This window comes from Lycium barbarum, chromosome 1 (genome assembly GCF_019175385.1).
Source record: "Lycium barbarum isolate Lr01 chromosome 1, ASM1917538v2, whole genome shotgun sequence".
NCBI lineage: Eukaryota > Viridiplantae > Streptophyta > Magnoliopsida > Solanales > Solanaceae > Lycium > Lycium barbarum.
Genome location: NC_083337.1, coordinates 155,275,111 through 155,288,216, shown reverse-complemented (window position 1 = coordinate 155,288,216; position 13,106 = coordinate 155,275,111). Strand labels below are relative to the sequence as shown.

General features: G+C 33.9%; 1 protein-coding gene and 1 non-coding gene across 2 annotated transcripts; one reads left to right on the top strand and one right to left on the bottom strand.

The window, feature by feature from the left end:
* The first annotated feature begins 5,057 nt into the window (after positions 1-5,057).
* On the top strand, positions 5,058-7,869 carry LOC132620633 (probable 2-oxoglutarate-dependent dioxygenase AOP1). Its single transcript, XM_060335181.1, has 3 exons — positions 5,058-5,544; positions 6,232-6,553; positions 7,337-7,869. The coding sequence occupies exons 1-3, from the start codon at positions 5,177-5,179 to the stop codon at positions 7,583-7,585; spliced, it is 939 nt and encodes a 312-aa protein (XP_060191164.1). The 5' UTR covers positions 5,058-5,176; the 3' UTR covers positions 7,586-7,869.
* Positions 7,870-9,423: 1,554 nt separating this feature from the next.
* TRNAD-GUC (transfer RNA aspartic acid (anticodon GUC)) lies at positions 9,424-9,495 on the bottom strand. The gene has a single exon. It is a non-coding gene; the product is annotated as a tRNA-Asp (tRNA).
* Between the last annotated feature and the right edge of the window lie 3,611 nt (positions 9,496-13,106).

Here is a 13,106-nt window from a genome sequence, read left to right as displayed (position 1 = left end):
CATTAAATTTTGTGATAAATAAACAATAATCAATACTAATATTAAAAGTATCATTCAATTTATAACTGTTCTTAATGATTTCTCATATTTTAAAAGAGATCGATAATAATTATTATTATCTGAAGAAAATTCACTTCACAAAATTAAAGGAAAAAATAAAAAAGATACTACGAAAAGTGTTAGTTTATACTAAACAATGGCAACATAAGACAATAGAGACAAGGTCTACTTTTTAACGGAAAAGGAAGCAGGACAACATGAAGAAGTATAAAAACTACAGAATGATTGAGAGAAAAATTATGCAGAGAGTTCTAATAACTATGTAGAGAACATATGCATAAACACTATGGAAAAAACTGAAACAGATCATGGTCCTATTTTTAAGTCATTGGTGCTAACCATGGTAACTACCTCTCAAAATAACTGAAAAAAGAAACTACATGAAAGCAGAAAATTGATTGCAGTACAAGCCTCAAATGGAGTTTTATTCTGCAACGCTTTAGTGGGAAGCCGATTTTAAAGAAATACTGATGTATTAGCTGGCTCAGCCCAAAAAACTTTTCAGCAACTCTGTCAAACTAATTTTTGACAAATCCTTAGTATTTTCTAAGGTCGTAATTGTTGCTTCATACTTTTCAGGAACTGTTATAAGAATCTTGTCAACAATTATTGAGTCTACGAGTGTAGAACTGAGTAGCCTCACTTTATTTGCATTATTTAAAAGTCTATCTGAATACTCCTTCACTATTTCAGAATCCTTCATTTTTTGCTATTTCAAACTCCCTAATTCAGTTTAAAACTTGCATACCTTTTATTCTCTCATCTCCAGCATAGCCTTCCTTGAGATAATACAAACTTCTTTAGCAATTTTCAGAGACATTATCCACATGAAAACTGTTGGCAATACAGCAGCAAATAAACATGCTTTGGACTTCGATTTCTTTGTCTTCTTTTCCTTATGTGGTTTAATCTGAGCCATAATGGGATTATTCGTAGGGATGGAATATCGTAATCCTCTTCCACATCTTTCCAGAGATACAAAGCATCCAAGTTCGTCTTGTACTCCATTCGTACGGCCCAAATCTGGTAGTTATCTCCATCAAACACCGGCGAAGCGATTGGTGAGAAACTCGCTTCAACGTCCATGACTGCTCCAACTTGATCACAAATCCCTTAAGATGAAAGCTCTTGATACCAATTGTTGGTTTTTAATGAACAATGGCAGCATAACACAATAAAGACAAGGTCTACTATGCAACAGAAAAGGAAAGCAGGAGAATATGAAGAAGTAAAAATTGAAGAAGATGACTAAGAGAAAAATTACTAAAATAAATCATGGTCCTATTTTTAAGTCATAGTGTTATCCATGGTAACTAGCCCGGATAGATCGGTGGGAGTTCCCTTTTTGTCACGTCCCAAACAGACATGAGTGGCACCCACACTAGTCCTATAGTGAGCGAATCAATCCCTTAACCTATTATCAAGCCAATTTCAATTGCTTAAATCAATTATAAAACATTACTCATGAGTAAATGATAAAAATCTAACAATAATATAAATAAATAACAAGTGTGAAAATTTAGATATTACATCCCCAAAATCTGAAAGTCATCGTACAAGGACTCTAACCAACAATTTCTAAAGAGAAGAGATATCTGTCAAAAATAAACATAATGTCTGGTATGAGAATAGACAACTGAAAGAAAGAAAGATCTTCAGGCGGCATGGCACGTATAGAAGCTCACCCTCTGATCTTGGTAACGAATAACCTCAACTAGATGCGAGGTCTGAAAGACGTCTCTGGCTCAAAATCTGCACTAAAAAAAAGTGCAGTAAGTGTAGGTCAGTACAAACAATACATAGTGGTAGGTATAATAGGCCGACTTAGATTAATATCATGCATACATACATAAAATAAATGGAATAGGCAAACGGGCACAACAAACATGAAACCACAACAAGTATCCTCGAACAGTCCTTACTCAGACATCAGTCACCAATCATCAACAAATAACACTACTAGACAGGCCAAATGTAATGCAATAAACGATAAAGTCTCCACCTTTGTACACACATGCTAAATGGTAATGTTTTCCCCAATTAGCCATGACCTGCAGGGGACCCATGGTGTCCATGTACCACTCGTTCCAGAACGAACCTCGGACCACGAGCTCATAGGCCACATCGTCACCCCCTGTCAAATGTTCCTTAAGAGATGTATATGTCCCATCCCAATCATCATCAATAAATGCCTCATAATTACATCACACGAATAGCTCAAGAATAAATATCAAGTCAACACCAATGAAGCATAATCAAATAACACAAGTCACAATAAGACTCATAAATAATCTGCTCAATGATAATATAATATGTAGCTATCTCAATTCGTCTCTGAAGGTTATATATGAACACCTCCCTTTCAACGGTCTCAAGAATACAATTCAAGTTTATCAACCTCAACAATGGAGAATCACTTCACACAATTTAATCATATAACTAACGATCACCCAAACTCCATGTCCGAAGACCTAGACATGTTTTCTCCCATAAATTCTACTACATATATAATCAACTAATCAAAGCCTAACTCAAGTAAACCGTAACCTACCTCAAAGCAGATTTGAGTAATGGAATCACTTCGCAACAACCTTTCCCTTTTGCAATGCCTCAAAACTTTCAAAGTCTAGAATTTACAAAGCTAAGTAAGTAATGGAGTATTAACTCAATAATAACAATTTGGGGAAGACAACCCCTCCACTTCTACCCTTAATCAATGGTTCACTTTCCTTAGGAACATATTCATCCTAATTCTAGTCTCAATAATCATATTAACTCCATTTATTGGGTTCTATAATCAATTCAACCCTACAAATCTGATTTTAGCCAAAGTTCTCATTTTTATTGGAACCGTAGGTCTCAACAAGCAATTTCCATCATTGAATATTCGGTTCTCATCCTAGGAAGTAATAATCTCTACTCTTAGTTGATTAAACAACATTAAAGAACAAAAAACAATAACCCATTAGTATTCTAGGGTTTTCTTGGTGTTTGGGTTCTACCCTTCAATTCTCATTAAGGGTCTTTTGATTGAAACAGGAATCTAATATGAACATTAAGCGAAGGAATAGTGATTAAGGCTTAACTTTCATGGAGAATAGTGCCCTAGCCTTAGAAATTCGCCTGTACACTCTTGGGAACTGTATTGGGGATTATGAGAAGTGTAGGCACGAAATAACTACTTAAACTCGTCGTTAGACTTAAGTGGGCTTCGTTGCAGCGACCAAAGTCTCACTGCAACGGACTCGTTGCAGCGAACGGGACCTTCGCTGCAGCGAACCCAGACTTCGCTACAACGATTTCGCTGCAACGAAGAATCATCATTGCAACGAGGCGTTGTGAACCAGTAAGCATGGAAATTCCAACATTTTTATACTTAGTCTCTCAAAATCATTCTAAGGCCCTATGAACACAAGCCAACAAAAAACCAAGTTAAAAACAAATCACAGAGTCATTACAAGTCACAAAACACAACATACAACACAACCAAATTATTTAGGTCCGCTCATTTCTAGCCTCAGGAGAGTACTAGCAAGGATAGGATGGTTAAAGCAAGCATAATGACCAAGCGGGTCGTTACAAAAATCTTTTGGTTGGTTTAGCAAAGGACTATTATACATCTATAATTGTATTGACATTTAAATAATATTTCGCTGCTATAGGTAGAAAAGATGCATAAATCTAATTTTTCATTTTTATCATTATCAAAACATAAGCTTAATCACACTTTGCATAACGATGGAAAACCTTTTAATGATAGAAATATATATTCATATAATATTTTTTTGTCAAAATATCTACACCTATTATTGGTAATCTTAGAGATTCTATTTCAATAAAGATGATTAATCATTATATTACCAAAAAAAAAAAAATATTAGATATATGAATAATTTTACAAGAAGAGTATTGTTATAAAGATGATTGTTGGCTGTTACAGAGGAGCTAAGCTCCAAAGCCTGAAAATATGCAATGCCACATTGTAGAATCAATACAAAGTTAAGGCCAATAATTAACATATGTTGGTGCAATTTCAAATTATGTACTACTTCTTTTATGTCCCATAAATCTGGCTTAGTGATGTAGTAAAATCTAACGTATGTTGCAAAGTGGTATCACGAGATACAAATTCTAATTTTATTATATTTTATTTTTGAATCATTCTAGTGTAAATTCAATTATCCGCCGATTCTTATATGGAATGGAAGTTATGCATAATCTGCATACGCACCTTAAACCAAAATAAAATGAAAACCCTTTAATTTAATACTTTTATACATTAGCAATATAAGAATTTCATGCTACTTATATATTCTGCACAATTATTACGCTGACAATGCAACAATTAATGAGAATTTTGAAGATTCGGTAGAGGCAGACAGGATTAGTAACATAGCAAACAGCCAAAATCAAAACAAACAAAGCGACCAACATCACAGCTGAGGACCACGGTTTCCTTGGCTAAACGCAAGGACATCAAATCTTTTTATTTTATATTATTTGATTATGGATATCATAAGATTCATAACTAAGACAATGATTTCTAACTTATTCAATTCATGCTTTTGTTTCTAACACATAGAATATTTGATTGTTTATGTAATCACTCAATTATTGAAAATGATGTAATAATGTTAATTACATTTTTTTTAATTTTAAAATAGAAAGATTGTGTAGCCATTATAGATGGTTTGGTGAAATCACTTGCACCCCCAACTTTGCTTTAAAAATCAAACTACCCCTCAACTTTGAATAATAAACATATTCTCCACCATCAATAGTAGCCCACTCCTATCCCAACCCCCACCCCGATCCTCCTGTCCCACCCCACCCGACCCTACTACCCCCCCACCCCACCCCACATCCACACTCAAAGTGTTTGCTTAATTTATATATAAATGTTCTTGAATAATACTTTTTTGCTTACTTACCAAAGATTAAAAAAAAATAAGTAAGAAAATAACTTATTTTGATTTTGAGGAAAATGTTTTTCCTAAATTCTAAACACACCCTAAATAACTAAGACCAAATTCTTTATAAAAAGGGGTTCAGCTTCATGGAAGCATAACAAACAATAACACTTCAGAGCTCTCTTTAAAAGAAAAATAAAGGAAATATGGGTTCTGATATCAAGCTTCCAAATATAGACTTTTCTCATCAAGACCTAAAGCCAGGCACACTTGTATGGAACCAAGTGAAAAGCCAAGTCCACCGAGCACTAGTAGAATATGGTTGTTTTGAAGCATCGTTTGATAAAATTCCTATACACCTTCGAAAATCCATTTTTGAATCCTTACAAGAGCTTTTTGATCTGCCTTTACAAACAAAAATAAGAAACATTTCAACAAAACCCTACCATGGCTACGTTGGACAGTATCCTCAAGTTCCACTCTATGAAAGTATGGGCATTGATGATGCTAATATCCCAGATAAAGCTGAAAAACTCACTCAAATTCTCTGGCCCCAAGGAAATCATACTTTTTGGTAAAACATTCTTCTCAATTATTATTGTTATTATTATATTATTTTTTAATTCCAGTATTCAATATCAACTAGTCCGATTAATCTAAATTCGCATCGAATAGTCCAATAGGGAATTAAAGTTTCACTAGCTACCCAGAGGTTCTCCATTTTCAGAGCTCGAATTTGGTATATACCGTATGTGTAATATTTCACTATCGGGGGTTCTGAGGAATCCCTTTCCACCCCTCTAGCTTCGCCCTGAGTAGAGGGATACCCAATCATCCCGTCACACTGTGGTAAATCTAGTGCTGAACCCAGTATTTCTATACACTGAGATAAGATATATACATGTGAAAAATCACAAAATTCATTATAACAAATATTATTAAATTTCAAACTCATAGTTCTGGATCTGTCTCTAGCCACCTTCACAACCCTTCGTGGTGTATAGATGCTATTAGTATTATTTTGGAAAAATTACATCTCAATACCTTTGAATGATCTAGTTTACAGAATAGCCAACAAATGTATAGTTTTTGTATATTATACATAAAATATACATATAATATATGTATAATATACATATACTATACATATAATATCCATATCAATGTATAAATTTTGTATTTGTAAACTACTGTCGATAATTAAGTGTGGTCGATGGTACATTTACGTAAGTTCCCCTTAATTTTTTATGTGTTTTGGCAGTAAAACTATTCAGTCATACTCAGAGCAACTATCAGAGTTGGACCAGACAATAAGGAGGATGATTCTGGAGAGCTTAGGCGTTGCGAACTACATGGATGAGCATATGAATTCGACCAACTACCTTCTTCGAGTTATGAAGTATAAAGGACCTCAAAGCAGTGAAACAAAATTAGGACTAAATGCTCACACGGACAAGAACATTGTTACCATACTATACCAAAATCAAGTAAATGGTCTTGAAGTTTTGACCAAAGATGGGCAGTGGATCAATGTTGACCCTACACCAGACACTTTCACTGTCATGATTGGAGATTCTCTTAACGTAAGCTCTTCCAACATTAACGTGCTCTTTTGGCTATATATTCTTATTTTTAATTTTACTTAGAAGGTCCATTGATTAGTGCTAGTGGCGGACACAGAAATTTTAAGCCATCAGTTCTCAACTACTTTTAATCCAGTTTCTTGATCAGTGCACCTATTTTCTTATTCTTAAATTAGGTGGCAAGTGTCTCTATTTCCTTATCTTTACTAAGATTACAATATAAATAGATATGTTTGGGCCAACAACAACCTCTGTTTGAGCATCCAGTAGCGTCAATGCAGGTCCGCAGGCTCTGTACGTTGTAATACGATAGCAAAATTAGAAATTTCACTATATTTAAGATGTAATATATATTTATAAAAAGTAATTTCTAACCTATATACTCAATATTATTTTCTACATAATATGTATGATTATATAAGGAGTATAATTTTTCATATACACCATATGATTTTATAGTTTAATTTTCCTATATTCACCGTATAATTTCCGATAAAGGGTTCTCAACTGACTACCCTTCAATTTTTGTGGCTCCGTTATTGAATATAAGAGAATTTATAATATCTACTTGTTATAACTAAGTTGTGTGGCAGGTAACATGTCTGATTTTTAGGTTACTAATCTCATTTTTATGGACGATTATCTATAGCTATCTTTTAGAGATGACTTGATATGAGTGAAAATTCTTTTATATTGTCACGAAGTTGAACCGCTCGAACGTATTCTTTTATGTCCTTTATTTTTTGGGTTGCTTGATAGTTTGAGTGATTCTTTTGTATGTAGGCATGGGCAAATGGCCGGCTGCATTCACCATATCATAGAGTGATGATGACAGGAAATGAAGCAAGATACTCAGTTGGTTTGTTTTCAATACCTAAAGCTGGATACATGATAAAAGCACCAGAAGAACTGGTGGATGAAGAGCATCCTTTACTCTTTAAGCCATTTGATCATGTTGAATTCCTAGCTTTCTACTACACTGAAGAAGGCCAAAGATGTAAATCTGCTCTAAAGACCTATTGTGGTGTCTGAATTCAATTTACTTGATTATGTTGTGAGGAGAATAAATTTAATTATATATGCTCCTTAAGTACTTGCTTGTGTTTTTATTTACTGGTCTGAGTAATAATATTGTTGTTAGACCGACTCGGATAACCAGATTAATAAAAGTTTTGTCGCTTTTATAACTCTGCAGACGGTATATTCTCCTTCTCCTATATAAGAAGTCACGGAGTGGCAGCTGAAGCAGGCTGCACTCCGTTGACATGCCTGCTTGATCACAAGGGCATTTCTGGTATTTTATTGATTTTTGCGCTTTAAATTGATTGTACTTCCTGCTGTGTTGAGTGTATCTCTAACAGATGTAGTGTTTGTGAAACTGGGACCCATTCTTGCACTTGTTAATAGGGAGTTCTGTGGATAATGCTAATAACAAAGTGGGCCTCATTCAACATTTTACACACGTCATTCTCATATGGTAGCTACACAGCTTCTGCACGTACAGTACTCTTGAAATGACCCACTACAAATTGCATAAATTTCATATTCTTTTTTTATATATATATATACTAGTTATGTGAGGCCCGGGCTTACCAAACTCAAGATATAAAAGTAGATATTTTAACTAAAGAAATATAATTTATGTTAGTACAAGTGTACAACAACAACAACCATATACCCATTGTAGTCCCACAAGTGGGTAGTTATATGAAAGCAAAATTTTCATTCCAGTCCTTTAATATTTTAACTTCCATTTTGATGAAATTATTTAATTCAAATCAAATTTGAAGCCAGAATTTGGCATTATAACTTATGTATCCTAATTTTTTAAAGTTATTTAGTTCTAAATAAATAATCTATACATAGTTAATGAACTTTTAAGACAAATACATAATTTAACTTGTGTAGCGGATGGAGCTGCTCCTCTCTTAATTAGGGATTAGGGGTTCGACATGGATATGCAAAAAAAATCTTTGGAGGAAGCGCTCCCCCCGAATAGGCGCGATACAGTGCGAATTATCTGAATTAATTGGGCTCAAATGCGGATATCGAGCACCAATCAGAAAATCAAAGAATGTGAAAAATGAGGTAGGAGGTTCGATAGCTTTTGAAAAGTAGACTTTAAAAACAAAAAACAAAAAAATTGACTTAAATAAATAAGATTAGGACCTAAAAGTAATTAATTAAAAAGTTTTAAAAAAAATTGAAAATTATTGTACGGACTACAAAAGTCCCCAGGTTCGATAGCTTTTGAAAAGTAGACTTTAAAAACAAAAAACAAAAAAATTGACTTAAATAAATAAGATTAGGACATAAAAGTAATAAATTAAAAAGTTTTTAAAAAATTAGAAAATTTGTGAGGACTACAAAAGTCCTCACATTTGCTCTTATATAATATAGTAATATATAAGAAAGCTTCAACTAACTTTAAGATTTTCCAATTTGAAGCCATGTGTATACTTTTTTCTTTATAAAAATAAGATTTAGATACGTAGGCAGTAAATATTTTGCAAAATTTCCTTCAGGACCTGAAAGAATGATAAAAATAATTTGACCATATCAAGCATAATCTTATGATTCAAATGTTATTCAGAAGCAGCTAATAGACTTGTATATATGCACTGTGCACATAATCAATTTTGCATTGATTATATTTTTGTTGTTCTTAATAAGTAATAATTAGTATTAGTTTTCATTTTATCCCTAATGGGATGATTTACTACAGCATAAATATATAACTTATGTTAAATCACAAGTTTAATATTAAATCAACACTGCTTAAAAGATAAATTTTGAATACATATCTCACTAGCAAGTGAAAGGGGGCATGCGAAAATGCAAAGGAAATTAGACAAAATTTAAAAAGTTATCGCCGTTGCCGGGGATCGAACCCGGGTCACCCGCGTGACAGGCGGGAATACTTACCACTATACTACAACGACTTGTTGATGTCTCAGTTGACTATATTATTGATATTGTATTGTTTATCGCAACTTCGAATATGGAATTCAAAGGGATCTAATAGTAAAGGATACTCTAAATCATAAAATTATAATGAAATATACGATCAACCAATATTTATCTATTTGAAAAAATCACAAAGATGGACGTATTATATAGAATATAATTTGATTTGTGACTACTCTCTCCTCATTACGGAAGAAACTCGCATGTACTGATTTAAGGAGAGACGAAGAAATTAACTTCATTCATTTTGGTGTAATATAGTTTTTGTAACTGAAATTTTATCGAGTATAACTGATTTGTGAAAAGTAAAAATGACATTTACTATATTGTATTTTCCAATCTATTTCGAGATGTTGAAACAATTGAAATGAAGCAATTCTTTACTAAGTTCTGTGAACTTTCTAACTAAATAAGGGATCAGCTTTCACTAATATTCCGTTATTTCATCTATTACCGTATTCTCTCTGATTTCACCTCCATCAAAAATGTGCATGTAAAACATGTCTCGACAATAAACTCTGCACTCTTAAAGCTCAACCTGGGAGTACAACCAAATACAATAGGAGGCAGAATTAGCCCAGAAAAATATAGGGAATTTTACATAAATGACTATACTTTGGGGGTTTAAAATTTGTCATAGCTACAGTTTCAATATTTACATTGTGTAGCTACAGTTTCTCCGCTGTATTAAAAAAATGGCTCGCTGTATTCATAAAACGGCATAGCTGTATTCATGAATACAACGAATAAAAAAAATTCAAAAATTCTTTTCACTGTATTCAAGTCATATGTATTCAACTCAGCTGTATTCATGTTAAATGTATTCATCTATAGCTACTTTTACATTGTATTCACTTTATTGTATTTAAAAATCAGTGATATTCAAATAACATAAATACAAAAAATATTGTATTCAACTTGTTGCATACAATTTTTTTTTAGTGAAGGCAGCGAGTAATACACTAAAAATTGAATGCATAAAAACATAGATACACTAAAAATTAACAAAAACACTAAAAAAAAAAAACTGAATACAAAACAATAAAATGAATACAATCTAAAAAATTAACCAAAAAACTCAAAAATAATGAATACAAATGCTCCGATGATCTCGGCAGATCTGAGAAAAAGGGAGAGAGAGAGAGAGATCTGGACGGAGATACACTCAACAGAACAGGCAGAGAGACGAGCTGGTTTAGCCGGAGCTAGGTTTCATCGGAGTTGGTTTGGACGGAGATGGCAATGGAGGGTAGGATCAGAGAAGGGGTGGTGATTTGAGAAGCAGTGGAGGGATGGTCGGGTTGGTGGTTTCGTGGTGGCTGGAGATGGAGGGCGTGGTGGCAGATCTGGTGGGTGTTATCGGAGTTCTGCCGGGGGTGGTGGTTGTCGGTGTAGAAGAAGACGGCTTAGAGAGAGAGGTGATGGAGGAGAGAGAAAATGAAGGAAAATGGGAGGAGATTGTGAGAGAATAGAGAGAAAATCGTTTTTAATTCTAAATATAATATAATTTTACTATACTAGTTACCTTGTGTAATTGACATACAAGATTTAGCTATGAGATGTAGTTTGGACAAAGTATAGCTATTAAATGTAAATAAGGCCTAATGTTCTCTACACTATGTAGATTTCCCAAAAATATAATCCTCCCAAGCGGCCCAACTAGCATAGCTTTGCAATAACATGTCAATTTTTACTCAATCCATTTTAACCTGCTCAATTCACCCTATTTGAGAATTGAGTAGATATATAGCCCAAGTCGATTTATAGGAAAATTTGTCAAAATGTTTTTTAAGGACTTTTTTTTGTTTGATATTTTACATAGAGCAACGATAAAGATTAAAGAGAAAAAACTTTATTAGGTACTTAAACAAGTTATCAAAAACAACGAAAGAAATTAAACCTTAGTAAGAATTGAGAGGGTTGGACTATGATCCGTTTCTTAGCCAATTTCAGTCCAACCCATTAATTTTCAGCCCAAGTAATTTTGATCCGCTCATTTATTAACTAACTCATTTAAATCTGCTTAACTTCAACCCAATCCCCCCATTCTACTCGCCCTCTCTCTCAAACTTTTCATACATATCTTTTATGGCTTCCCCAGCTTATTCTCACCATTTCCTTTCCCTTATACTTTACTCTTCCTCAACATAGGCCTACAAGTCAGTGTTTTCTTCTTTTTTTCATTTCTTTGATTGAATTTCCAACGTCAATATCCTATGATTTTGCAGAGCCTAACTTCAAACTTTAATGCCAGAAGTTCAAGCTTTGGCTAGCCAAACTTCTACGTCGACATTTAAAACTTTAGACCCAATATTTTCAATTTTGGTCATGCAGGTCTACAGTGATTCTGAGGAGACTCAATAGTGAATCTTTATAATTTTTTATTATGTCTTAATAATGGCTATCCGCCAAAAAATGCTCTTCTAAAAGTCCAAATGGATTTTATTTTGTGTAACGGAAAAGGGCCAAATATATCCCTGTACTATTGAAAAAGGGCTAAATATACTCTTCGTTATACTTTGGGTTCAAATATACCCTTTCCATTATACTTTGAATTCAAATATACCCTTACTCCGTTAAAATTGTTCAAGGTGAACATCAAATATGACATGACGCTGACAACTCAGTGAGGTGGACACCACGAGGCATGTCACCTCACCACTCAACCTATTTACCCCTTTCTTCTCCTTCTTCACCCACTATTAACATCTCCTCTTCCTTCACAACCACTGCCATCATTAGCAGTTTAGCACCACCATCTCCACCTTCACTCACTCTAAGAAAAAAAAGGCGCATTAGTAAATGTACTAACATAAAATTTAATCCTAATTAATTAAATATTAGTACTTAGATAGATTGAACATTGAACCTTGCTAGTGTATTGGTAAGCCTGCTGTTATTGGATTCTCTCGTTAAATTTACTGCTAATGTAATGCAGGTAAAGAAGCTTCATCTAGAGAAAAAACTGAACCTTATGGTGGACAAGGATTTAAGGAACAACTTCGACCGAATTGAACTGGAGAGATGGTTCAAGTTGCTCTTCTTCTTGAGTCTTGAGAGATGGTTCAAGTTGCTCTTCTCTGGATCCAATTTAATCCAACTTATCGCCCAAAGATGTCCGAAGTATTAAGGATGTTGGAGGGAGATAGATTAGCTGAAAAATGGGAGGCTTCACAACAATGAAAAAAGAAAGAATCTATCTAAGTACCAATATTTAATCAATTAGGATTAAGTTTTATGTTAGTACATTTACTAATGCCCCTTTTTCTCAGAGGGAGTGAAGGCGGAGATGGTGGTGCTAACGGTGGCCGTGGTTGTAAAGGCAAAGGAGATATTAGTGGTGGGTGAAGAAGGGGTAGAAAGGGGTAAACGGATTGGGTGGTGAGGTGGCATGTCACGTGGTGTCCACCTTACTGAGTTGACAGCGTCATGTCATATTTAATGTTCATGTTGGACAATTTTAACAAAGTAAAGATATATTTGGACCAAAAGTATAACAGGAGGGGTATATTTGCACCCAAAATATAATAAAAGGTATATTTGATCCTTTTAAAATAGTACAGGAGTATATGTGACCCTTTTCCGT